Source organism: Heliangelus exortis, chromosome 15 (assembly GCF_036169615.1).
Source record: "Heliangelus exortis chromosome 15, bHelExo1.hap1, whole genome shotgun sequence".
Classification (NCBI taxonomy): Eukaryota; Metazoa; Chordata; class Aves; order Apodiformes; family Trochilidae; genus Heliangelus; species Heliangelus exortis.
Window position 1 is genome coordinate 15,856,830 of NC_092436.1, and position 26,795 is coordinate 15,883,624.

Below are 26,795 nucleotides of genomic sequence, written 5' to 3' on the forward strand. Positions count from 1 at the left end.
TGACTTAGTGACCATCACAGAAATGTGTTGGAATGACTCTGACAACCAAAATGCTGCAGTGGATGGTTATAAGCTCTTGAGAAATGCCAAGGAAGAAAACATGGTGGGGTGTCTGTGTGTGTTAGGGAGTGTTGATTGTATGGAGCTGAGTGAATGTGGTGTTAATATCAAGTGCTTATGGGTGAGGATGAGGGTGAAGGCCAACGAGCTGATATCCTCTTGGCAGTCTATATAGGTCACCCCTGCCCAGGATGAAGAGGCAGATGAAGCATTCTGCAAGTGCCTGGCAGAAGTCTCTCAATTTCTTATCCTTGTTTTCATGGGGGACTTCCAGTTACTGAACTTCTGCTGGAAGCAAAACAGTAGAGAGGAAGCAGTGTAGGATGTTCCTGGCAGGTGTGGCTGGAAGGAAGAGGCTCAATGTTGGGGCCAGGCTTGTTTAACATCTTGATCAAGGATCTGGATGAGGGGATTGGGTGCACTGTCAGGAAGCTGGCAGATGATCCTGAGTTTGGAGGGGGTTTTGATTTGCTCAGAGGTAGGAGGGCTCTGCAGAGGGATGTGGACTTGCTGGGTCAATGGGCCGAGGTCAGTTGTATGAGGTTTAAGAAGGCCAAGTGTCAGGTCCTGCACTTCAGTCCCAGGAACCCCAAGTCAGTCTGCAGGCCTGGGCAGAAGTGGCTGGAAAGATGCCCAGCAGAAAAGGCCCTGGGGGTGTTGGGTGACAACAGACAGAATGTACCCAGGTGTCCAAAAAGGCCAAGAGAATGCTGGTTTCTATCAGAAATACTTAGGCCTGCAGGAGAAGGGAAAGGATCATGGCCCTGTACTTGGCTCTGGTGAGGTCTCTCTTCAAATCCTGTATTCTTTAGGCCTCTCACTCCAAGAAGAACATTGAGGTTTTGGGTTGTGTCCAGAGAAGGGCAAGGGAGCTGGGAAGTGTCTGGTGTCCAAGTCTTGTGAGTGGCCGAAGGAATCGGGACTGTTTGGTCTGGAAGAGCCTGAGGGAGTTTCTCACTCCCTACAGGTCCCTAAAAGGAGGTGTTGATCTCTTTTCCCATGTAACCAGCAATAGGATGGCCTCAAGTTGCATCAAGGGAAGTTTAGATTGGAAATTAGGAAAGAATATCTTTACTAAAGGAGTGTTCAATCATAGGAACAGGCTGTCCATGGTGAGGGTGGTGTCACGATGCCCAGAGGTGTTCAACAAATGTGTAGAAGTTGCAGTTCAGGACATGGTTTAGAGGTCATGGTGGTGTTGTGGTGACAGTTGGACCTGATGATCTTCGAGCTCTGTTTGTCCTGAATGATTCTGTGATTCTCTCATCCTTAAGGTCCCTTCCAACCCAAACCATGATGTGATTCTATGACCTTCCAGCCATTTCATGAACCTGAGGGGTGCTGCTGCAAACAAGCAGCACCTCTCTTCTCACTGCTGCTCTGAACTTCAAGTGAGTCATGTCTAAGGTGCTCCTGAACCTCCAGCTGTCCCAGGAGTGTGGGGGTGACAAGAGGTGAGGATTGAATCAGCTCCTTCTCTCCTACCTCTCCACCCAATTATTCTCAGACTCCCCTCTAACATGAGAATTTTCTAGGGATCCTTCTGGCACTTCAGACCATCTTGGAGAGCCCTAAACAGTTTTCTGTTTCATAACCACCAATGACTTGGACTTACTTGACTGCAGATTCTCAGAGCCCCAGTAGCCTCAGGGGAGACAAGGACCAACCTCAAGACCTCACCATGAAACTGCATTTATCATTTGTGAGAAAGTGCTTTTATTTTGGGATCTCACCTTATGAAATTGTCCTCTTAGACTTCTAACAGACCTGCTCTGGTGCCTTTTTGGTGTTCGTAGTGGAGAAATATTTCTAGATTAAAATGTCCCCATCCAGGTCAGAGAGACACTGCAGGGTCCAACCTCCTCTTGGGCTCTGGGTGCAGAAGGATGGTGTCACACAGACAGTGGTGTAAGACATGTCCTCTGCAGTTCTCTCTGGTGCCTGCTTACCTCCCAGTGACAGCCTCCACTCTCTGTTCTTTGCAGGCCAGAGCTCCCCTCCCTGAAGACACAGGGTCCAGAGCTGCAGGAGCAGCTTGTGCAGGAAACCAGGGGATGGAGCTAAATGTCAGTTCTGATCAGAACCCTTGGCTGACCCCTCAGGGAGTGAGGAGAAAGACAAGTGTGTCTGTCCTCCCTGGCTGATGTCCTCATGGGGAAAAGAGAACAGAGAGCAAACACCCACCTAAAAAGTAGTAGCAAGGGGCACAAGGCTTCTCTGTGAGGGAGGAAACCCACTGCCCTTCTGGGCAGTGCTTGATTGCTGTAGGTAATTTGCAGGTGTGATATGGATGGAAGAGGAGGACTGTGTTGCTGGCTGATGACACCGGGACTTGCTGTATTATTGTGAGAGTGCTGCTGGTTCCTAATATCAAGGGAAAGGCTGAAAAGTAGAAGCAAGTCTGGCAGATAAGTTTTTCTTGGATCTTATTTTCTGCATTTGTTTTGTTTTATTTTTCTGATGGAGAGGGCTCTGTAATATTATCTCAGTTTTATGCAGAGTGCTTCAGTTGTTCAGGTTTGACTTGTGAGTGCAGTAAGTATTTCCATGCCTGTGTGGTGACATCAGAGAGGGGAAAGGACTGTAGAAATATAGGATAGTTTGGGTTAGAAAGGACCTTAAGGATCATCTTGTTGCAAAGGTCTTCCATGGGCAGGGACTCTAAACCCCCAAACATGGAACCAGGTTGAAGCAGGTGGATGTTCCCACAGGGGCTGGGGATATCTCCCAGGAATGTGTTACAGAGTGGCAAAAGTGATGGTGAGTTCAAGGGTCACCAGGCAGCAGGGGAGGATCCCCCAGTCAATTAAAGGAGGTAAACGCTTTATGCACAGACAAGATTTTGTGTCCTAAGTCCTTTGGTGTGATTACACAATGTCACACACACATCATTAGGATTCTGTGTCCTTAACATCCTGGAGCCAAGGAGATCAAGGGTATGTGGGACTATTTTTCTTCCAAAGCCTTTCCGGATCTGCTCTCTGGCACCAGTTCCCATGTTCAAAAGCTTCTCTGCCCCTCGGCACATCTTAACTCTCCTGTGCTGACTGACAAGTAACCAAGGTAAGAAACATCTTGTGCTGCACCCTGTGCAAGTTACAGAACCGACACCACGCAGGGGAAACCCAAGAGCTGTGCGTGAAGAGTTGCGAGCTGGGAAGTGATGCCAAGAGAGCCCTTTGTGTGGGGGGAGGACAGAGAAAATTCCCACGAGCCTTTTTGTCTTGGCTTTTGCACGGAGAGCGCAGATTGAAGCAGCAAACTCCCAAAAACCAGCGCTGTACAAAGCCAGAGGAACAATTCCCAGTTGCGACACTGGGTGGGGGTGTTGGCCACGGAGCGGAAGGTTCCTCTCCCAGCACCGCGTTTGCAGTCACCGGGAGACAGGAAAAAAAAAAGAAAACCAGGTTTGTGAGCTGGTGGGGAAGGAGGCAGGGGCACAGAACGGGCTGGTCGGGAGGTTTGAGCCCCCCGCCCGCGGGATTGCTGAGCAAGAGCGCTCTGTCTCGGAGGCCGCTGAAGAATGGTGGGAGCCCCGCAGGACGGTGGATGGCTTTTCTGGAGGCTGCTGGCGTGTGGGAGACGGAGCGGAGGCAGGCAGAGGCAAGTGATCTTGTTTCTTGTGTGCGTTTGCGTGTGGCGGAGCGGGGCCGAAAGCCTGCGGTATTCTGTGGCGGAGGAAATGGAGAGGGACTCGTTTGTGGGCAACATTGCAGAGGAGCTGGGGGTGGCTCCGAGCCAGCTGTCGGCTCGCAAGGCCCGCGTTGTGTCCGAGGGGAACGAGCAGCTTTTCCGGCTCGAGCCGAGCACCGGCGTCCTGACAGTAAAGGAGTCTCTGGACCGGGAGGAGATCTGCCCGCAGAGCGCTACCTGCACGCTGCATTTTAAAATCTTCCTTGAGAATCCGTTGCAGCTGATGCGAGGGGAGGTGGAGGTTCGTGACGTGAACGACAATTCCCCCGTGTTCACGGCGAAAGAGATGGTTTTAAGGATTCCCGAAACGACACTTCCCGGGTCTCGTTTCCCTCTGGAGAGCGCCCATGACCGTGACGTGGGCATTAATGGTTTGCAGAACTACAGCCTGGAGGCCAATCCGCATTTTTCCCTCTCTCTCGGAAAAGAGAAAGACGGACTCGATAATGTGGAGCTCGTGCTCGAGCGTCATCTGGACCGGGAAGAGCAGCGGGAGCTGAATTTACTGCTGACGGCCACCGACGGGGGCTCTCCACCCAGATCGGGCACAGCTCGGATTCGCATCGTGGTGCTGGATGCCAATGACAACAACCCGAAATTCGATCGAGACGTTTACGAGGTGCGGGTGCCGGAGAACAGTCCCCCGGGACAGCTGGTGGTGAAAGTGGTTGCCGTGGATCCTGACGAAGGGTCCAATGCGAAGGTGCGTTATGACTTCACCCAGATACCGGAGCACTCCCGCGAGCTCTTTGAGCTGAACCCCGAAACTGGAGAGATTCGGATCTCAGGAAACCTGGACTTCGAGGACGCTAAAAGCCACAAGTTGGTGGTAAAAGCCACAGACGGCGGAGATCTTTCTGCGCATTGCAAGGTGCAGGTGGAGGTGCTGGACGTGAATGACAACGCCCCGGAGATAGCGCTGACGTCCGTCAGCGCCTCGATCCCCGAGGACGCGCCGCCCCGCAGCGTGGTGGCCCTGTTGAGCGTGCGGGACCGCGACTCCGGCGAGAACGGGAGGACGGAGTGCTGGATCGACGGGGACTCGCCCTTCAGCCTGACGGCCACGTTTGCCAACGAGTACGAGGTGCGAACAACGGGGGCGCTGGACAGGGAGAGGAGGGCGGAGTATAACATCAGCGTGAGGGCCCGGGACTGGGGCAGGAGGCGGCTGAGCTCGCGGGAAGTGATCTGGGTGCAGATCTCGGACGTGAACGACAACGCGCCCGAGTTCAGCCGGGAGGTTTACACGCTGTGGGTGGTGGAGAACAACAGCCCGATGGTGCGCGTGGGGAGCGTGTCGGCGAGGGACGCGGACGCGGGGAGCAACGCGCGCGTGACGTACGCGGTGTTGCGCGAGGAGGGCGAGGAGCGTCCGCGCGTGTCGGTGAACTCGGCGAGCGGGGAGGTTTACGTGGTGCGGGCGCTGGACTACGAGGAGGTGCGCGCCTTGGAGGTGTCGGTGGTGGCTGCCGACGGGGGCTCTCCGTCGCTGAGCGCGCGGGCGGTGGTGCGCGTGGTGGTGCGGGACGAGAACGACAACGCGCCGGTGGTGCTGCACCCGTCGTCGGAGAGCAGGCTGCGGTGGGGCGAGGTGGTGCCGCGCGGGTCTCCGTCGGGCTACCTGGTGGCCAAGGTGGTGGCGGTGGACGCGGACGCGGGTCAGAACGCGTGGCTGTCGTACGAGGTGTGGAAGGCGACGGAGCCGGGTCTGTTCCGCGTGGGGCTGCACAGCGGCGAGGTGCGGACGGCGCGGGCCGTGTCGGAGAGGGACGCGTCCCGGCAGAGGCTGGTGGTGCTGGTGCGAGACCGCGGGCAGCCGCCGCGCTCGGCCACCGCCACGCTGGGCATCGCCCTGGTGGACGGCTTCTCCGACGCGCATTGGCGGGGCGGCGAGGACGAGGCGGCGGCGGCGGAGTCGGAGGCGGCGGGGTCGGGGTCGGAGTCGGAGGGGCCGCTGACCCTCTACCTGATCGCCTCGCTGGCCTGCGTGTCGGCGCTGTTGGTGGCCACCGCCGTGGCGGCGGTGGTGGCGAAGGTGCGTGGGGCGCGGGCCGAGAGCTTGCCCACGTTCCCCGCGGCTGTGCCGGAGAGCACGGCGGGCTCCCTGCCCCGCAGCTACGTCTACGACATCTGCTTCGCCGGCGGCACCGTCAACAGCGAGTTCCGCTTCCTCAGGCCGCTCTTGCCCTGCTTCCCCGCCGGGCTGCCCCCGGGCCCGGGCGAGCAGCGCAGCTCCGTGTGCTCGCAGGAGGCGACCAACCTCGGCGAAGAAGGCGACTGGGCTGCCCAGGTGAGGGGGATCGCCGAGATGGGGCTGTGACAATCGTGCGGGGAAACGAGGAGGGAATAGCATGTTGAGTAGGGTGGTGGTGGAGAGGTAATAATCAACACTGATCCCAGGCTTGGAAGCTTTGTGTCTTTGTTTTTCTTTTTTAATAATTGTAATATTTATACTGCACGTGGTTTGATGGGAAGGGTTCTAGCCACGTCAGAAGTGTGAAAAGATTTTTCACTGATGAGGTGTTGCAGCTCATCAGGTGTGATTTATATTTGTTTTGAAGGAGATAAAAGAGGTTTGCTAGAGATCAGCCTTGGCATGGTTTGGTAAGATTGCAGATGAAACCTTTTTCCTAGGCACAAGTGCATCGTCACCTAAATATTCACTATGGATAAGAAAGAGGAGGAGCTGAGATCCACTGTGTTGTAGGTTATCTGTTACTCAGTCACCATGAGAGAAACGTGGTGGCATGCCTCTGGTGACCAGAATGCTGCCATGGATGGTTCTAAGCTCTTGAGAAATGCCAAGGAAGAAAACGTGGTGGGGTGTCTGTGTGTGTTAGGGAGTGTTGAGTGTATGGAGCTGAGTGAATGTGGTGTTAATATCAAGTGCTTATGGGTGAGGATGAGGGTGAAGGCGAGAAGGCAGATATGCTCTCCGGAGTTTGCATAGACATTCTCCAACCCCTGTCCCAGGATGAAGAGGCAGATGAAGCATTCTGCAAGTGTCTGGCAGAAGTCTCTCAATGTCTTATCCTTGTTTTCATGGGGGACTTCCAGTTACTGCAGTTCTGCTGGAAGTAAAACGGTAGAGAGGAAACAGTGTAGGATGTTCCTGGCAGGTGTGGGAGATAAAACAGTAGAGAAGCAACAGTTCAGGATGTTTGTGTGAGTGTGAGAGTGCTACTGCTTTCAAATATCGAGGGAAAACTTGAATACTGGGAGCAGTTCTTCAAGATATTTGTTTGCTGTATTACTTTCTCTGCATCTGTTTTTGCTTTGTTTTGTTTTCCTGATGGAGAGGATTCTGCAATACAGTCACAACTTTCTGCAGAGTGTTCAGTACCGGGCCAAGCAGGTATTAAGCAAAATGAAGCTTGCACAGTGACTCCTTGAAAAGAAGCAGAAGCTGATTCAGTTTGGAATGCCTGATGTTGACACCCTTTGCTTCTTTGAGCAGGAGGTTACACGTTGTCCCTACTGCAAAGTGTGTGCCTTGAGCAATTCGTTCTTATGTTTTTCATACAGTAAATTTAAATCTGACATCTCTGGGGGTTTGTGTCCAACATAGTATAGCATTTACAGTGCTGTTATTGGTTTTCCAGTGTAGTAGTCTAAAACTTTTGCATTAGACTATAGACACTGAAGAGTGGCGGTCATGGAGAAGCTTTCTTGTTCCTTTTCCTTTCATAATAATTGTTGATCTTTAATGTAGTCTGTGCTGTTTTGCCCACACATTTTCAAGAGCCAAATGTCTGTTGAGAGGAAACAAGAAAACCTACTTGGGTATTCCTTGGGGAGTACGATATGTCAAAATTCACTTGTCTAGGCCATTTTTCACTATGTATGTAGCAAAATTTCTGTCTATTGCAGCTTACAGGTGAAGGGTTCATTTAATGCCCTGCCAATTAGTGTCATTACATCCCTGGCCTTGGCTATTATCTCTGTTAGCTCTTGCTCCTTGACATTTGTACATCTGGGGTTTTAAATCATGACCTCTCCTCTTTGATACTGAGTGGTTTTTAGCTGCGTCTTCTTACACAGCTTTAGTTGTTCAGGTCTGATTTCTCAGTGAAGCGACCTCCAAAGTTTTTCTGTGGAGAGGGAAAAGGACTCTTAAATAATGGAATGACTTTGTTTGGCAAGGACCGTAAGAGATCACATCGTTTCAGTGCTCTTCCATGGGCAGGACCTGTTTATTTGTATAGAGGCGACAGGGGAGGATCCTCCAGTCAGTTAAACAAGAGAAACTCTTTTTGCAGAGAACAGCCGAGAGCCATGTGTCCTTTGGGCGAGGTGTGATACACAGTGTGAGGAAATCAGCCTTAGGACGATGTGTCCTTATCACTGTAGTGTTATGCTGAGCTGGGATTATGAGATTTTTATCCTCCCGCGCCTTTCTCTCTCTGCTCTTTGGCGCCACCTCTCCATAGCGTCTGTTCTCAGACCGGCCCCACTTATTACTCGTCCTGTGCTGTTTAAGAAATGGTGAAGAGAAGAAAAATGCAAAGATAAATTCCGTGGAAGTAAGAGAACGTGAAATGCTGACAAAACACAGAGGAAAACCCACAGCTCTTTGTGAAAAATTCGGGTGGCGAGCTAGGAAGTGATGAGAGAGTATCCTTGAGTATTGGGGGAGAATAGAGAAATATTCAAAGGTCCTTTTAGTCTGAGCTTTTGCATAGAGAGCGCAGGTTCAAGCAGCAAACTCCAAAGCAAAAGCAGCAGCGCTGTAGAGAGTAAGGCAGAGGAACAATTCCCACTTGCGACACTGGGTGGGGGTGTTGGCCGCGGAGCGGAAGGTTCCTCTCCCAGCACCGCGTTTGCAGTCACCGGGAGACAGGAAAAAAAAAAAAGAAAACCAGGTTTGTGAGCTGGTGGGGAAGGAGGCAGGGGCACAGAAGGGGCTCGCCGGGAGGTTTGAGCCCCCCGCCCGCGGGATTGCTGAGCAAGAGCGCTCTGGCTCGGAGGCCGCTGAAGAATGGTGGGAGCCCCGCAGGACGGTGGATGGCTTTTCTGGAGGCTGCTGGCGTGTGGGAGACGGAGCGGAGGCAGGCAGAGGCAAGTGATCTTGTTTCTTGTGTGCGTTTGCGTGTGGCGGAGCGGGGCCGAAAGCCTGCGGTATTCTGTGGCGGAGGAAATGGAGAGGGACTCGTTTGTGGGCAACATTGCAGAGGAGCTGGGGGTGGCTCCGAGCCAGCTGTCGGCTCGCAAGGCCCGCGTTGTGTCCGAGGGGAACGAGCAGCTTTTCCGGCTCGAGCCGAGCACCGGCGTCCTGACAGTAAAGGAGTCTCTGGACCGGGAGGAGATCTGCCCGCAGAGCGCTACCTGCACGCTGCATTTTAAGATCTTCCTTGAGAATCCGTTGCAGCTGATGCGAGGGGAGGTGGAGGTTCGTGACGTGAACGACAATTCCCCCGTGTTCCCGGCGAAAGAGATGGTTTTAGAGATTCCCGAAACGACACCACCTGGTTCTCATTTCCCTCTGGAGAGCGCCCATGACCGTGACGTGGGCATTAATGGTTTGCAGAACTACAGCCTGGAGGCCAATCCGCATTTCTTCCTCTCCCTCGGAAAAGAGAAAAACGGACTCGACAATGTGGAACTCGTGCTCGAGCGTCATCTGGACCGAGAAGAGCAGAGAGAGCTGAATTTACTGCTGACGGCCACCGACGGGGGCTCTCCACCCAGGTCGGGCACAGCTCGTGTCCGCATCGTGGTGCTGGATGCCAATGACAACATTCCGAAATTCGATCGAGAGGTCTACGAGGTGCGGGTGGCTGAGAACAGTCCCCAGGGACAGCTGGTGGTGAAAGTGGTTGCCGTGGATCCTGACGAAGGGTCCAATGGGAAGGTGCTATACGCCTTCACCAAGGTACCAGAGCACTCTCGTCAGCTCTTCGAGCTGAACCCCGAAACTGGGGAGATTCGTGTGGCGGGCAACCTGGACTACGAGGACATGAAAAGCCACCAGTTGGTGGTAAAAGCCACCGACGGCGGGGGTCTGTCTGCTCATTGCAAAGTGCAGGTGGAGGTGCTGGACGTGAATGACAACGCCCCGGAGATAGCGCTGACGTCCGTCAGCGCCTCGATCCCCGAGGACGCGCCGCCCCGCAGCGTGGTGGCCCTGTTGAGCGTGCGGGACCGCGACTCCGGCGAGAACGGGAGGACGGAGTGCTGGATCGACGGGGACTCGCCCTTCAGCCTGACGGCCACGTTTGCCAACGAGTACGAGGTGCGAACAACGGGGGCGCTGGACAGGGAGAGGAGGGCGGAGTATAACATCAGCGTGAGGGCCCGGGACTGGGGCAGGAGGCGGCTGAGCTCGCGGGAAGTGATCTGGGTGCAGATCTCGGACGTGAACGACAACGCGCCCGAGTTCAGCCGGGAGGTTTACACGCTGTGGGTGGTGGAGAACAACAGCCCGATGGTGCGCGTGGGGAGCGTGTCGGCGAGGGACGCGGACGCGGGGAGCAACGCGCGCGTGACGTACGCGGTGTTGCGCGAGGAGGGCGAGGAGCGTCCGCGCGTGTCGGTGAACTCGGCGAGCGGGGAGGTTTACGTGGTGCGGGCGCTGGACTACGAGGAGGTGCGCGCCTTGGAGGTGTCGGTGGTGGCTGCCGACGGGGGCTCTCCGTCGCTGAGCGCGCGGGCGGTGGTGCGCGTGGTGGTGCGGGACGAGAACGACAACGCGCCGGTGGTGCTGCACCCGTCGTCGGAGAGCAGGCTGCGGTGGGGCGAGGTGGTGCCGCGCGGGTCTCCGTCGGGCTACCTGGTGGCCAAGGTGGTGGCGGTGGACGCGGACGCGGGTCAGAACGCGTGGCTGTCGTACGAGGTGTGGAAGGCGACGGAGCCGGGTCTGTTCCGCGTGGGGCTGCACAGCGGCGAGGTGCGGACGGCGCGGGCCGTGTCGGAGAGGGACGCGTCCCGGCAGAGGCTGGTGGTGCTGGTGCGAGACCGCGGGCAGCCGCCGCGCTCGGCCACCGCCACGCTGGGCATCGCCCTGGTGGACGGCTTCTCCGACGCGCATTGGCGGGGCGGCGAGGACGAGGCGGCGGCGGCGGAGTCGGAGGCGGCGGGGTCGGGGTCGGAGTCGGAGGGGCCGCTGACCCTCTACCTGATCGCCTCGCTGGCCTGCGTGTCGGCGCTGTTGGTGGCCACCGCCGTGGCGGCGGTGGTGGCGAAGGTGCGTGGGGCGCGGGCCGAGAGCTTGCCCACGTTCCCCGCGGCTGTGCCGGAGAGCACGGCGGGCTCCCTGCCCCGCAGCTACGTCTACGACATCTGCTTCGCCGGCGGCACCGTCAACAGCGAGTTCCGCTTCCTCAGGCCGCTCTTGCCCTGCTTCCCCGCCGGGCTGCCCCCGGGCCCGGGCGAGCAGCGCAGCTCCGTGTGCTCGCAGGAGGCGACCAACCTCGGCGAAGAAGGCGACTGGGCTGCCCAGGTGAGGCAACCTGTCTGTGACGAGCTGATGGCTCTGGGGTGGGGAAGCTTGTAATGAGCGTTGTGGTAATGGGGGTGGGGTCATCAGGAAGAATGATCCGAGGCCTCGAGCATCTCTGGGCAGGGAAACACAGAGGGAACTCATGAGGGGGAAGGTGATGGTGAGGTATTAATTAACGATGATCTGATGGTCTGGAGCATGAGTAGTAGGGGTTTGTTGAAGTGTTGAGAAGAAAATGCTCTAGGGAGACCTTATGGAACCTACCAGTACCTGATTGCATCCTACTATAACCTAGAGAGAGTCTTTTTATAAGGGCTCCTGCCCGTGGGGAAGTGTTTGCCTCCCTGATGCCTGGTTTAAAAACTCTACTTGGAAATTCCATCTCCCTTGTCTGCTGCCAGGATCTTATAGCTACCCACTATTGGATATGGAGTTTGGCAGTGATGAGACTGACTGGTGCCATTGGTGGAATTTCATTTCTGTTTATTGGTGTTGTTTTTTCTTTTCTGTTATTTTTTTTTATATAATTATAACATATACAGTGCACCAGGTCTGATGGAATGAGTTCCAGCCATCTCAGAAGGGTGAAAATAGTTTTCACTCCTGAGGTGGTGCAGCTCATCAAGTGGGATTCATATTAGTTATGAAGGAGATAAAAGAGGCTCTCTAGAAATGAGCCTTGGGGTATTTTGGCAATATTGCAGATGAAACATTTAGCCTGGACTCAAGTGCATCTGCACCAATGTATTCAAAATGGACAAGAAAGAGGAGCTGAAAGCCATTGTGCAGCAGGATATCTATGACTTAGTGACCATCACAGAAACCTGATGGGATGAGTCTGATGACCAGAACGATGCCATGGATGGTTCTAAGCTCTTGAGAAAAGTCAGGCAAGAAAACATGGTGGGGTGTCTGTGTGTGTTGGGGAGTGTTGATTGTATGGAGCTGAGTGAATGTGGTGTTAATATCAAGTGCTTATGGGTGAGGATGAGGGTGAAGGCCAACGAGGCTGATATCCTCTTGGCAGTCTATATAGGTCACCCCTGCCCAGGATGAAGAGGCAGATGAAGCATTCTGCAAGTGCCTGGCAGAAGTCTCTCAATGTCTTATCCTTGTTTTCATGGGGGACTTCCAGTTACTGAACTTCTGCTGGAAATAAAACAGTAGAGAGGAAACAGTGTAGGATGTTCCTGGCAGGTGTGGGAGAGAATTTCCTGAGAGAGCTGATAAGTGAAGCCATGTGGAGAGGTGCCTCTCTAAACTTGGTGTTTACAAAGAGAGAAGGACTGGTGGGAGACGTGGTGCTCAGAGAGCGTCTTGGGCTTAGTGACCATGAAATGCTTGAGTTGTTGTTTCTTGGGGAAGAAATGAAGGGGGTCATCAAAACCACTGCCATGGCCTTGCAGAGGGCAGACTTTGGCCCATCAGGACACTGGTTGTAACAGTCCTAAAGGTGAAAGCATTCCAGGAGGGCTGTCCCCATGTGGTGTTGGATGAAGTGGCAAGGAAGACAACTGGTGTGGCTCAACAGGGAGATTGTGCTGGGACTCAGGGAAAAAAGGAGTTTACCAACCTGTGCAGAAGGGGCAGGCGAGTGAGTCAGAGTTTTACAGGGATTGTAGGTCATCCAGAGAGAATGTTGAGAAGGCAAAGGCCCAGGTAGAACTCAATCTGGTCACTATTATATAACATTAATAAAAACCTTAGAAATAACACCAAAAAGACAGCCAATGGGAATTTCCATCCTTCAAGTGATGCTGGCTGAAGCATTGTTACCAGAGCTGAGGAAAAGGCTGAAGTACTGAAAGCCTTCTTTGCTTCAGTCAAGTTAATCCTCAGACCAGTTATCCTCAGGGCTTCCAGTGTGTTTCATCTTCATTGTGCTCACACAGCTTGTGCAGGGCAACCATAGGATCAGGCCCAGCCTGCATATGGGTTCATGAAAGGCAGGTGCTGCTTGGCCAAATTTTCTCTTTTTATGACCTGGTGAGTCCCCTCCAGTGGATGACAGAATGGCCCTGGGTGCTGTGTGCTTGACTTTAGTGCAGATTGTGACACTGTAATCAGAGCCTTCTTCTAGAGAACCTGGCAGGTGATGGCATAGCCAGGTGTGCTCTTTGCTGGGTAAAAGCTGGCTGGAGAGATGATCCCAGAGAGCTGTGGTGAGTGGAGTTAAATCCAGTTGGCATCCAGTCAGAAGCAGTGTGCCCAGGGCTCAGTGTTGGGGCCAGGCTTGTTTAACATCTTGATCAAGGATCTGGATGAGGGGATTGGGTGCACTGTCAGGAAGCTGGCAGATGATCCTGAGTTTGGAGGGGGTTTTGATTTGCTCAGAGGTAGGAGGGCTCTGCAGAGGGATGTGGACTTGCTGGGTCAATGGGCCGAGGTCAGTTGTATGAGGTTTAAGAAGGCCAAGTGTCAGGTCCTGCACTTCAGTCCCAGCAACCCCAAGTCAGTCTGCAGGCCTGGGCAGGAGTGGCTGGAAAGATGCCCAGCAGAAAAGGCCCTGGGGGTGTTGGGTGACAATAGACAGGATGTACCCAGGTGTCCAAAAAGGCCAAGAGAATGCTGGTTTCTATCAGAAATACTTAGGCCTGCAGGAGAAGGGAAAGGATCATGGCCCTGTACTTGGCTCTGGTGAGGTCTCTCTTCAGATCCTGTGTTATTTAGGCCTCTCACTCCAAGAAGAACACTGAGGTTTTGGGTTGTGTCCAGAGAAGGGCAAGGGAGCTGGGAAGTGTCTGGTGTCCAAGTCTTGTGAGTGGCCGAAGGAATCGGGACTGTTTGGTCTGGAAGAGACTGAGGGAGTTTCTCACTCCCTACAGGTCCCTAAAAGGAGGTGTTGGTCTCTTTTCCCATGTAACCAGCAATAGGATGGCCTCAAGTTGCATCAAGGGAAGTTTAGATTGGAAATTAGGAAAGAATATCTTTACTAAAGGAGTGTTCAATCATAGGAACAGGCTGTCCATGGTGTGGGTGGTGTCACCATGCCCAGAGGTGTTCAACAAATGTGTAGAATTTCCATTTCAGGACATGGTTTAGAGGTCATGGTGGTGTTGTGGTGACAGTTGGACCTGATGATCTTAGTGCTCTGTTTGTCCTGAATGATTCTGTGATTCTCTCATCCTTAAGGTCCCTTCCAACCCAAACCATGATGTGATTCTATGACCTTCCAGCCATTTCATGAACCTGAGGGGTGCTGCTGCAAACAAGCAGCACCTCTCTTCTCACTGCTGCTCTGAACTTCAAGTGAGTCATGTCTAAGGTGCTCCTGAACCTCCAGCTGTCCCAGGAGTGTGGGGGTGACAAGAGGTGAGGATTGAATCAGCTCCTTCTCTCCTACCTCTCCACCCAATTATTCTCAGACTCCCCTCTAACATGAGAATTTTCTAGGGATCCTTCTGGCACTTCAGACCATCTTGGAGAGCCCTAAACAGTTTTCTGTTTCATAACCACCAATGACTTGGACTTACTTGACTGCAGATTCTCAGAGCCCCAGTAGCCTCAGGGGAGACAAGGACCAACCTCAGTACCTCACCATGAAACTGCATTTACCATTTGTGAGAAAGTGCTTTTATTTTGGGATCTCACCTTATGAAATTGTCCTCTTAGACTTCTCCTCTTAGACTGCTCTGGTGCCTTGTTGGTGTTCGTAGTGGAGAAATATTTCTAGATTAAAATGTCCCCATCCAGGTCAGAGAGACACTGCAGGGTCCAACCTCCTCTTGGGCTCTGGGTGCAGAAGGATGGTGTCACACAGACAGTGGTGTAAGACATGTCCTCTGCAGTTCTCTCTGGTGCCTGCTTACCTCCCAGTGACAGCCTCCACTGTCTGCTCTTTGCAGGCCAGAGCTCCCCTCCCTGAAGACACAGGGCCCAGAGCTGCAGGAGCAGCTTGTGCAGGAAACCAGGGGATGGAGCTAAATGTCAGTTCTGATCAGAACCCTTGGCTGACCCCTCAGGGAGTGAGGAGAAAGACAAGTGTGTCTGTCCTCCCTGGCTGATGTCCTCATGGGGAAAAGAGAACAGAGAGCAAACACCCACCTAAAAAGTAGTAGCAAGGGGCACAAGGCTTCTCTGTGAGGGACGAAACCCACTGCCCTCCTGGGCAGTGCTTGATTCCTGTAGGTAATTTGCAGGTGTGATATGGATGGAAGAGGAGGACTGTGTTGCTGGCTGATGACACTGAGACTTGCTGTATGATTGTGAGAGTGCTGCTGGTTCCTAATATCAAGGGAAAGGCTGAGAAGTAGAAGCAAGTCTGGCAGATAAGTTTTTCTTGTATCTTATTTTCTGCATTTGTTTTTGTTTTATTTTTCTGATGGAGAGGGCTCTGTAATATTATCTCAGTTTTATGCAGAGTGCTTCAGTTGTTCAGGTTTGACTTGTGAGTGCAGTAAGTATTTCCATGCCTGTGTGGTGACATCAGAGAGGGGAAAGGACTGTAGAAATATAGGATAGTTTGGGTTAGAAAGTACCTTAAGGATCACCTTGTTGCAAAGCTCTTCCATGGGCAGGGACTCTAAACCCCCAAACATGGAACCAGGTTGAAGCAGGTGGATGTTCCCACAGGGGCTGGGGATATCTCCCAGGAATGTGTTACAGAGTGGCAAAAGTGATGGTGAGTTCAAGGGTCACCAGGCAGCAGGGGAGGATCCCCCAGTCAATTAAAGGAGGTAAACGCTTTATGCACAGACAAGATTTTGTGTCCTAAGTCCTTTGGTGTGATTACACAATGTCACACACACATCATTAGGATTCTGTGTCCTTAACATCCTGGAGCCATGGAGATCAAGGGTATGTGGGACTATTTTTCTTCCAAAGCCTTTCCCAGTCTGCTCTCTGGCACCAGCTCCCATGTTCAAAAGCTTCTCTGCCCCTCGGCACATCTTAACTCTCCTGTGCTGACTGACAAGTAACCAAGGTAAGAAACATCTTGTGCTGCACCCTGTGCAAGTTACAGAACCGACACCACGCAGGGGAAACCCAAGAGCTGTGCGTGAAGAGTTGCGAGCTGGGAAGTGATGCCAAGAGAGCCCTTTGTGTGGGGGGAGGACAGAGAAAATTCCCACGAGCCTTTTTGTCTTGGCTTTTGCACGGAGAGCGCAGATTGAAGCAGCAAACTCCCAAAAAAGAGCGCTGTACAAAGCCAGAGGAACAATTCCCACTTGCGACACTGGGTGGGGGTGTTGGCCGCGGAGCGGAAGGTTCCTCTCCCAGCACCGCGTTTGCAGTCACCGGGAGACAGGAAAAAAAAAAGAAAACCAGGTTTGTGAGCTGGTGGGGAAGGAGGCAGGGGCACAGAAGGGGCTCGCCGGGAGGTTTGAGCCCCCCGCCCGCGGGATTGCTGAGCAAGAGCGCTCTGGCTCGGAGGCCGCTGAAGAATGGTGGGAGCCCCGCAGGACGGTGGATGGCTTTTCTGGAGGCTGCTGGCGTGTGGGAGACGGAGCGGAGGCAGGCAGAGGCAAGTGATCTTGTTTCTTGTGTGCGTTTGCGTGTGGCGGAGCGGGGCCGAAAGCCTGCGGTATTCTGTGGCGGAGGAAATGGAGAGGGACTCGTTTGTGGGCAACATTGCAGAGGAGCTGGGGGTGGCTCCGAGCCAGCTGTCGGCTCGCAAGGCCCGCGTTGTGTCCGAGGGGAACGAGCAGCTTTTCCGGCTCGAGCCGAGCACCGGCGTCCTGACAGTAAAGGAGTCTCTGGACCGGGAGGAGATCTGCCCGCAGAGCGCTACCTGCACGCTGCATTTTAAGATCTTCCTCGAGAATCCCTTGCAGCTGATGCGAGGGGAGGTGGAGGTTCGTGACGTGAACGACAATTCCCCCGTGTTCCCGGCGAAAGAGATGGTTTTAAAGATTTCCGAAACGACACTTCCCGGGTCTCGTTTCATTCTGCAAAGCGCCCATGACCGTGACGTAGGCATTAATGGTTTGCAGAACTACAGCCTGGAGGCCAATCCTCATTTTTCCCTCTCTCTCGGAAAAGAGAAAGACGGACTCGATATTGTGGAGCTCGTGCTGGAGCGTCATCTGGACCGGGAAGAGCATCGAGAACTGAATTTACTGCTGACGGCCACCGACGGGGGCTCTCCACCCAGGTCGGGCACAGCTCGGATTCGCATCGTGGTGCTGGATGCCAATGACAACAACCCGAAATTCGATCGAGACGTTTACGAGGTGCGGGTGCCGGAGAACAGTCCCGAGGGACAGCTGCTTGTGAAAGTGGTTGCCGTGGATCCTGACGAAGGGTCCAATGCGAAGGTGCGTTATGACTTCACCCAGATACCGGAGCACTCCCGCGAGCTCTTCGATCTGAATCCCGAAACCGGGGAGATTCGGATCTCAGGAAACCTGGACTTCGAGGACGCTAAAAGCCACAAGTTGGTGGTAAAAGCTACAGACGGCGGAGATCTTTCTGCGCATTGCAAAGTGCAGGTGGAGGTGCTGGACGTGAATGACAACGCCCCGGAGATAGCGCTGACGTCCGTCAGCGCCTCGATCCCCGAGGACGCGCCGCCCCGCAGCGTGGTGGCCCTGTTGAGCGTGCGGGACCGCGACTCCGGCGAGAACGGGAGGACGGAGTGCTGGATCGACGGGGACTCGCCCTTCAGCCTGACGGCCACGTTTGCCAACGAGTACGAGGTGCGAACAACGGGGGCGCTGGACAGGGAGAGGAGGGCGGAGTATAACATCAGCGTGAGGGCCCGGGACTGGGGCAGGAGGCGGCTGAGCTCGCGGGAAGTGATCTGGGTGCAGATCTCGGACGTGAACGACAACGCGCCCGAGTTCAGCCGGGAGGTTTACACGCTGTGGGTGGTGGAGAACAACAGCCCGATGGTGCGGGTGGGGAGCGTGTCGGCGAGGGACGCGGACGCGGGGAGCAACGCGCGCGTGACGTACGCGGTGTTGCGCGAGGAGGGCGAGGAGCGTCCGCGCGTGTCGGTGAACTCGGCGAGCGGGGAGGTTTACGTGGTGCGGGCGCTGGACTACGAGGAGGTGCGCGCCTTGGAGGTGTCGGTGGTGGCTGCCGACGGGGGCTCTCCGTCGCTGAGCGCGCGGGCGGTGGTGCGCGTGGTGGTGCGGGACGAGAACGACAACGCGCCGGTGGTGCTGCACCCGTCGTCGGAGAGCAGGCTGCGGTGGGGCGAGGTGGTGCCGCGCGGGTCTCCGTCGGGCTACCTGGTGGCCAAGGTGGTGGCGGTGGACGCGGACGCGGGTCAGAACGCGTGGCTGTCGTACGAGGTGTGGAAGGCGACGGAGCCGGGTCTGTTCCGCGTGGGGCTGCACAGCGGCGAGGTGCGGACGGCGCGGGCCGTGTCGGAGAGGGACGCGTCCCGGCAGAGGCTGGTGGTGCTGGTGCGAGACCGCGGGCAGCCGCCGCGCTCGGCCACCGCCACGCTGGGCATCGCCCTGGTGGACGGCTTCTCCGACGCGCATTGGCGGGGCGGCGAGGACGAGGCGGCGGCGGCGGAGTCGGAGGCGGCGGGGTCGGGGTCGGAGTCGGAGGGGCCGCTGACCCTCTACCTGATCGCCTCGCTGGCCTGCGTGTCGGCGCTGTTGGTGGCCACCGCCGTGGCGGCGGTGGTGGCGAAGGTGCGTGGGGCGCGGGCCGAGAGCTTGCCCACGTTCCCCGCGGCTGTGCCGGAGAGCACGGCGGGCTCCCTGCCCCGCAGCTACGTCTACGACATCTGCTTCGCCGGCGGCACCGTCAACAGCGAGTTCCGCTTCCTCAGGCCGCTCTTGCCCTGCTTCCCCGCCGGGCTGCCCCCGGGCCCGGGCGAGCAGCGCAGCTCCGTGTGCTCGCAGGAGGCGACCAACCTCGGCGAAGAAGGCGACTGGGCTGCCCAGGTGAGGCAACCTGTCTGTGACGAGCTGATGGCTCTGGGGTGGGGAAGCTTGTAATGAGCGTTGTGGTAATGGGGGTGGGGTCATCAGGAAGAATGATCCGAGGCCTCGAGCATCTCTGGGCAGGGAAACACAGAGGGAACTCATGAGGGGGAAGGTGATGGTGAGGTATTAATTAACGATGATCTGATGGTCTGGAGCATGAGTAGTAGGGGTTTGTTGAAGCGTTGAGAAGAAAATGCTCTAGGGAGACCTTATGGAACCTACCAGTACCTGATTGCATCCTGCAAGTAAACTTGATAGGGTCTTTTTATAAGGGCTCATGCCCATGGGGAAGTGTTTGCCTCTCTGATGCCTGGTGTAAAAACTCTGCTTGGAAACGCCAACTCCCTTGTCTGCTGCCAGGATCTTATAGCTACCCACTATTGGATATGGAGTTTGGCTGTGATGAGTCTGGCTGGTGCCATTGGTGGAATTTAATTTCTGTTTATTGGTGTTGTTTTTTCTTTTATGTTATTTTTTTATATATAATTATAACGTATACAGTGCACCAGATCTGATGGAATGAGTTCCAGCCATCTCAGAAGGGTGAAAATAGTCTTCACTCATGAGGTGGTGCAGCTCATCAAGTGGGATTCATATTAGTTATGAAGGAGATAAAAGAGGCTCTCTAGAGATGAGCCTTGGGGTGGTTTGGCAATATTGCAGGTGAAACATTTAGCCTGGACTCAAGTGCATCTGCACCGATGTATTCAGCATGGACAAGAAAGAGGAGCTGAAAGCTCTTGTGCAGCAGGATATCTGTGACTTAGTGACCATCACAGAAATGTGTTGGAATGACTCTGACAACCAAAATGCTGCAGTGGATGGTTCTAAGCTCTTGAGAAAAGTCAGGCAAGAAAAGATGGTGGGGTGTCTGTGTGTGTTAGGGAGTGTTGATTGTATGGAGCTGAGTGAATGTGGTGTTAATATCCAGTGCTTATGGGTGAGGATGAGGGTGAAGGCCAACGAGGCTGATATCCTCTTGGCAGTCTATATAGGTCACCCCTGCCCAGGATGAAGAGGCAGATGAAGCATTCTGCAAGTGCCTGGCAGAAGTCTCTCAATGTCTTATCCTTGTTTTCATGGGGGACTTCCAGTTACTGAACTTCTGCTGGAAGCAAAACAGTAGAGAGGAAGCAGTGTAGGATGTTCCTGGCAGGTGTGGCTGGAAGGAAGAGGCTCAGTGTTGGGGCCAGGCTTGTTTAACATCTTGATCAATGATCTGGATGAGGGGATTGGGTGCACTGTCAGGAAGCTGGCAGATGATCCTGAGTTTGGAGGGGGTTTTGATTTGCTCAGAGGTAGGAGGGCTCTGCAGAGGGATGTGGACTTGCTGGGTCAATGGGCCGAGGTCAGTTGTATGAGGTTTAAGAAGGCCAAGTGTCAGGTCCTGCACTTCAGTCCCAGCAACCCCAAGTCAGTCTGCAGGCCTGGGCAGGAGTGGCTGGAAAGATGCCCAGCAGAAAAGGCCCTGGGGGTGTTGGGTGACAACAGACAGAATGTACCCAGGTGTCCAAAAAGGCCAAGAGAATGCTGGTTTCTATCAGAAATACTGAGGCCTGCAGGAGAAGGAAAAGGATCATGGCCCTGTACTTGGCTCTGGTGAGGTCTCTCTTCAAATCCTGTGTTATTTAGGCCTCTCACTCCAAGAAGAACATTGAGGTTTTGGGTTGTGTCCAGAGAAGGGCAAGGGAGCTGGGGAAGGCTCTGGTGCACAAGTCTTGTGAGTGGCCGAGGGAACCTGGACTGTTTGGTCTGGAAGAGACTGAGGGAGTTTCTCACTCCCTACAGGTCCCTAAAAGGAGGTGTTGGTCTCTTTTCCCATGTAACCAGCAATAGGATGGCCTCAAGTTGCATCAAGGGAAGTTTAGATTGGAAATTAGGAAAGAATATCTTTACTAAAGGGGTGTTCAATCATAGGAACAGGCTGTCCATGGTGAGGGTGGAGTCACCATGCCCAGAGGTGTTAAAAAAATGTGTAGTATTTCCATTTCAGGACATGGTTTAGAGGGCCTGGTGGTGTTGTGGTGACAGTTGGACCTGATGATCTTAGAGCTCTGTTTCTCCTGAATGATTCTGTGATTCTCTCATCCTTAAGGTCCCTTCCAACCCAAACCATGATGTGATTCTATGACCTTCCAGCCATTTCATGAACCTGAGGGGTGCTGCTGCAAACAAGCAGCACCTCTCTTCTCACTGCTGCTCTGAACTTCAAGGGAGTCATGTCTAAGGTGCTCCTGAACCTCCAGCTGTCCCAGGAGTGTGGAGGTGACAAGAGGTGAGGATTGAATCAGCTCCTTCTCTCCTCCCTCTTAACACTATAATTCTGAGTCTCCCTTCAAAACATGAGAATTTTCTAGGGATCCATCTTGTAGAGCCCTAAACAGATTTCTGTTTCAAAACCACCAATGACTTGGACTTACTTGACTGCAGATTCTCAGAGCCCCAGCAGCCTCAGGGGAAACATAGAATCCTAGAATTGGCTGGGTTGGAAGGGACCTCAGAGCTCATCAAGTCCAACCCTTGATCCACTCCCCCCGTGGTTCCCAGCCCATGGCACTGAGTGCCACATCCAGGCTCTTTTGAAATATCTCCAGGGATGGAGAATCCACCCCTTCCCTGGGCAGCCCATTCCGATGGCTGATCACCCTCTCCAGAAAGAAATTCTTTCTAATGTCCAACCTAAACCTCTCCTGGCACAACTTGAGACCTCTTGTGCCCTCTTGTCTTGCTGAGAGTTGCCTGGGAAAAGAGCCCAACCCCCCCCTGGCTCCAACCTCCTTTCAGGGAGTTGGAGAGAGTGATGAGGTCTCCCCTGAGCCTCCTCTTCTCCAGCCTCAACACCCCCAGCTCCCTCAGCCCTTCCTCACAGGACTTGTGCTGGATCCCTTCCCAGCCTCCTTGCTCTTCTCTGGACCTGCTCCAGGACCTCAATCTCCTTCCTGAGCTGAGGGGCCCAGAACTGGACACAGGACTCAAGCTGTGGCCTCCCCAGGGCTGAGCATAGGGGCAGAATCCCTTCCCTGGACCTGCTGGCCACGCTGTTCCTGAGCCAGCCCAGGATGCCATTGGCCTTCTTGGCTACCTGGGCACACTGCTGGCTCTTGTTCAGCTTCCTGTCAACAAGGAGCTTCCACAACAAGGACCAACCTCAATACATCAACATTAATTAAATGAGGTAAACGTTTTAACACAGAAAAGATTTTGTGTCATAAGTCCTTTCGTGTGATTACACAATGTCACACACACACCATTAGGATTCTGTGTCCTTAACATTCTGGACTGATGGTGGGGAAGGGTATGTGTGATTTTTTAATTTTTCTTTTGGAGCTTTTCCGTTGCTCTCTGGCACCAGCTCCCATGTTCAAAAGTTTCTCTGCCCCTCGGCACTTCTTAACTCTCCTGTGCTGATTGACAAGTAACCAAGGTAAGAAACATCTTGTGCTGCACCCTGTGCAAGTTACAGAACCGACACCACGCAGGGGAAACCCAAGAGCTGTGCGTGAAGAGTTGCGAGCTGGGAAGTGATGCCAAGAGAGCCCTTTGTGTGGGGGGAGGACAGAGAAAATTCCCACGAGCCTTTTTGTCTTGGCTTTTGCACGGAGAGCGCAGATTGAAGCAGCAAAGTCCCAAAAAAGAGCGCTGTACAAAGCCAGAGGAACAATTCCCAGTTGCGACACTGGGTGGGGGTGTTGGCCGCGGAGCGGAAGGTTCCTCTCCCAGCACCGCGTTTGCAGTCACCGGGAGACAGGAAAAAAAAAAGAAAACCAGGTTTGTGAGCTGGTGGGGAAGGAGGCAGGGGCACAGAAGGGGCTCGTCGGGAGGTTTGAGCCCCCCGCCCGCGGGATTGCTGAGCAAGAGCGCTCTGTCTCGGAGGCCGCTGAAGAATGGTGGGAGCCCCGCAGGACGGTGGATGGCTTTTCTGGAGGCTGCTGGCGTGTGGGAGACGGAGCGGAGGCAGGCAGAGGCAAGTGATCTTGTTTCTTGTGTGCGTTTGCGTGTGGCGGAGCGGGGCCGAAAGCCTGCGGTATTCTGTGGCGGAGGAAATGGAGAGGGACTCGTTTGTGGGCAACATTGCAGAGGAGCTGGGGGTGGCTCCGAGCCAGCTGTCGGCTCGCAAGGCCCGCGTTGTGTCCGAGGGGAACGAGCAGCTTTTCCGGCTCGAGCCGAGCACCGGCGTCCTGACAGTAAAGGAGTCTCTGGACCGGGAGGAGATCTGCCCGCAGAGCGCTACCTGCACGCTGCATTTTAAGATCTTCCTTGAGAATCCGTTGCAGCTGATGCGAGGGGAGGTGGAGGTTCGTGACGTGAACGACAATTCCCCCGTGTTCCCGGCGAAAGAGATGGTTTTAGAGATTCCCGAAACGACACCTCCCCGGTCCCGTGTTCGTGTGCAAAGCGCCCATGACCGTGATGTGGGCATTAATGGTTTGCAGAACTACAGCCTCGGGGCCAATTCACATTTCTCCCTCGCTCTCGGAACAAAGAAAGACGGACTCGACAACGTGGAACTCGTTCTCGAGCATCAGCTGGATCGAGAAAAGGAGCGAGAGCTGAATTTACTGCTAACGGCCACCGACGGGGGCTCTCCACCCAGGTCGGGAACGGCTCGAATCCGCATCGTGGTGCTGGATGCCAATGACAACAACCCGAAATTCGATCGAGAGGTCTACGAGGTGCGAGTGGCTGAGAACAGTCCCCCGGGACAGCTGGTGGTCAGAGTAGTGGCCGCAGATCCTGACGAAGGGTCCAATGCGAAGTTGCTATACGCCTTCACCCAAATACCAGAGAGATCCCGGGAACTGTTCCAGCTGAACCCCGAAACCGGGGAGATTCGTGTGGCGGGCAACCTGGACTTCGAGGAAGCCAAAAGCCATAAACTGGTGGTGAAAGCCACAGACGGCGGGGGTCTGTCTGCTCATTGCAAAGTGCAGGTGGAGGTGCTGGACGTGAATGACAACGCCCCGGAGATAGCGCTGACGTCCGTCAGCGCCTCGATCCCCGAGGACGCGCCGCCCCGCAGCGTGGTGGCCCTGTTGAGCGTGCGGGACCGCGACTCCGGCGAGAACGGGAGGACGGAGTGCTGGATCGACGGGGACTCGCCCTTCAGCCTGACGGCCACGTTTGCCAACGAGTACGAGGTGCGAACAACGGGGGCGCTGGACAGGGAGAGGAGGGCGGAGTATAACATCAGCGTGAGGGCCCGGGACTGGGGCAGGAGGCGGCTGAGCTCGCGGGAAGTGATCTGGGTGCAGATCTCGGACGTGAACGACAACGCGCCCGAGTTCAGCCGGGAGGTTTACACGCTGTGGGTGGTGGAGAACAACAGCCCGATGGTGCGGGTGGGGAGCGTGTCGGCGAGGGACGCGGACGCGGGGAGCAACGCGCGCGTGACGTACGCGGTGTTGCGCGAGGAGGGCGAGGAGCGCCCGCGCGTGTCGGTGAACTCGGCGAGCGGGGAGGTTTACGTGGTGCGGGCGCTGGACTACGAGGAGGTGCGCGCCTTGGAGGTGTCGGTGGTGGCTGCCGACGGGGGCTCTCCGTCGCTGAGCGCGCGGGCGGTGGTGCGCGTGGTGGTGCGGGACGAGAACGACAACGCGCCGGTGGTGCTGCACCCGTCGTCGGAGAGCAGGCTGCGGTGGGGCGAGGTGGTGCCGCGCGGGTCTCCGTCGGGCTACCTGGTGGCCAAGGTGGTGGCGGTGGACGCGGACGCGGGTCAGAACGCGTGGCTGTCGTACGAGGTGTGGAAGGCGACGGAGCCGGGTCTGTTCCGCGTGGGGCTGCACAGCGGCGAGGTGCGGACGGCGCGGGCCGTGTCGGAGAGGGACGCGTCCCGGCAGAGGCTGGTGGTGCTGGTGCGAGACCGCGGGCAGCCGCCGCGCTCGGCCACCGCCACGCTGGGCATCGCCCTGGTGGACGGCTTCTCCGACGCGCATTGGCGGGGCGGCGAGGACGAGGCGGCGGCGGCGGAGTCGGAGGCGGCGGGGTCGGGGTCGGAGTCGGAGGGGCCGCTGACCCTCTACCTGATCGCCTCGCTGGCCTGCGTGTCGGCGCTGTTGGTGGCCACCGCCGTGGCGGCGGTGGTGGCGAAGGTGCGTGGGGCGCGGGCCGAGAGCTTGCCCACGTTCCCCGCGGCTGTGCCGGAGAGCACGGCGGGCTCCCTGCCCCGCAGCTACGTCTACGACATCTGCTTCGCCGGCGGCACCGTCAACAGCGAGTTCCGCTTCCTCAGGCCGCTCTTGCCCTGCTTCCCCGCCGGGCTGCCCCCGGGCCCGGGCGAGCAGCGCAGCTCCGTGTGCTCGCAGGAGGCGACCAACCTCGGCGAAGAAGGCGACTGGGCTGCCCAGGTGAGGGGGATCGCCGAGATGGGGCTGTGGCAATCGTGCGGGGAAACGAGGAGGGAATAGCATGGGGAGGGTGTTTTGGTGGATAGGCAATAATCAATGGTGATCTGAGGCTTGGAGCCTTTCTGCTGTGAAAATAAGGGGAGAGAGTTGTGTTTGTTCAAGTTTTGAGATTAGAATACTCTGGGAAGATCATATGGAAATTTTCAGTACCTGAATGAGGCGTACAAGTAAACTAGGGAGGGTCTTTTTATAAGGGCTCATGCACTCGAGGAAGTCTTTAGTCTGTCTGCTGCCTTATTTAGCAATTCTGCTTGGAAAGTTCCTCGTCTTTTACAGGCCTCTGATATGGAGGAAGGCAGTGATGAGAATCGGAGGCTGGTGCCATTGCTAGAATTTAGGTTTTGTTTTCGTGAATTTTTTTTTTTTTTTTTTTTTTTTAATTAATTGTGCAGTTTACACTGTACCTGGTTTGCTGTGAAGAATTCCAGCCATCTCAAAAGGGTGAAAATAGTTTTCACTCATGAGGTGGTGCCAGTCATCAAGTGGGATTTATATTAGTCATGAAAGAGATAAAACAGGCTCTCTAGAGATGAGCCTTGGGGTGTTAGGGCAATATTAGAGATGAGACATTTAGCCTGGACTCAAGTGCATTTGTACCAATGTATTCAGCATGGATAACAAAGAGGAGGAGCTGAAAGCCATTGTGCAGCAGGATATCTGTGACTTAGTGACCATCACAGAAACCTGATGGGATGAGTCTGATGACCAGAACGATGCCATGGATGGTTATAAGCTCTTGAGAAAAGTCAGGCAAGAAAACATGGTGGGGTGTCTGTGTGTGTTAGGGAGTGTTGATTGTATGGAGCTGAGTGAATGTGGTGTTAATATCAAGTGCTTATGGGTGAGGGTGAATGACAACAAGGCAGATACCCTGTTGGTAGTCAATATAGTCACCACTTTCTGCACAGTGTTTAGATCCTCCTGCTGGTACAGGCACAAAGTTATTACTTTAAAACAAATGAAGTCATGGACACGTTTCTAGGTCTTCACCTGGTGAATATTGTTCGACTTTGTCAGTGCTTTTCTTAAACTAATAAGTTGGAAAACAGCTAAAAAAGGGAGTGGAGGTGTTAAGTGAGGTTAGAGTACGTCCCATTGAAAAAATAGAGTGGTTAATATGGTAAAAGCTGAATGAAATTTGCTTGAACTGAAGATAAGTTGTGCAGGCTGTATTTTGTTTGATCCTGCTTTTCGTTTTCCAGGTTGCACTTTTTTCTGAGAAACTTGCTGATGGTTACTTGTAGTAATCCCATGGTTAACAGTGCTTCTGGTCGAGCCAGAAACTTGCAGTTTACACTTGAGTCGTTCATTTAA

At 54.7% G+C, this 26,795-nt stretch overlaps 4 protein-coding genes across 4 annotated transcripts; all 4 read left to right on the forward strand.

Moving 5' to 3' along the window:
• Positions 1-3,572: 3,572 nt before the first annotated feature.
• On the forward strand, positions 3,573-6,079 carry LOC139802943 (protocadherin beta-16-like). The gene has a single exon (XM_071758616.1). It carries the CDS (start codon positions 3,584-3,586, stop codon positions 6,071-6,073), a length of 2,490 nt encoding a protein of 829 aa, XP_071614717.1. The 5' UTR covers positions 3,573-3,583; the 3' UTR covers positions 6,074-6,079.
• Positions 6,080-8,673: 2,594 nt separating this feature from the next.
• Positions 8,674-15,430, forward strand: LOC139802866 (protocadherin beta-16-like). The gene is made up of 2 exons (XM_071758454.1): positions 8,674-11,191; positions 15,037-15,430. Exons 1-2 carry the CDS (start codon positions 8,732-8,734, stop codon positions 15,193-15,195), a joined length of 2,619 nt encoding a protein of 872 aa, XP_071614555.1. The 5' UTR covers positions 8,674-8,731; the 3' UTR covers positions 15,196-15,430.
• A 1,088-nt stretch (positions 15,431-16,518) lies between these two features.
• LOC139802938 (protocadherin beta-16-like) lies at positions 16,519-19,167 on the forward strand. Its single transcript, XM_071758612.1, has one exon. The coding sequence runs from the start codon at positions 16,576-16,578 to the stop codon at positions 19,087-19,089; it is 2,514 nt and encodes an 837-aa protein (XP_071614713.1). The 5' UTR covers positions 16,519-16,575; the 3' UTR covers positions 19,090-19,167.
• A 3,783-nt stretch (positions 19,168-22,950) lies between these two features.
• Positions 22,951-25,481, forward strand: LOC139803225 (protocadherin beta-16-like). Its single transcript, XM_071759172.1, has one exon. It carries the CDS (start codon positions 22,962-22,964, stop codon positions 25,479-25,481), a length of 2,520 nt encoding a protein of 839 aa, XP_071615273.1. The 5' UTR covers positions 22,951-22,961.
• Positions 25,482-26,795: the final 1,314 nt, after the last annotated feature.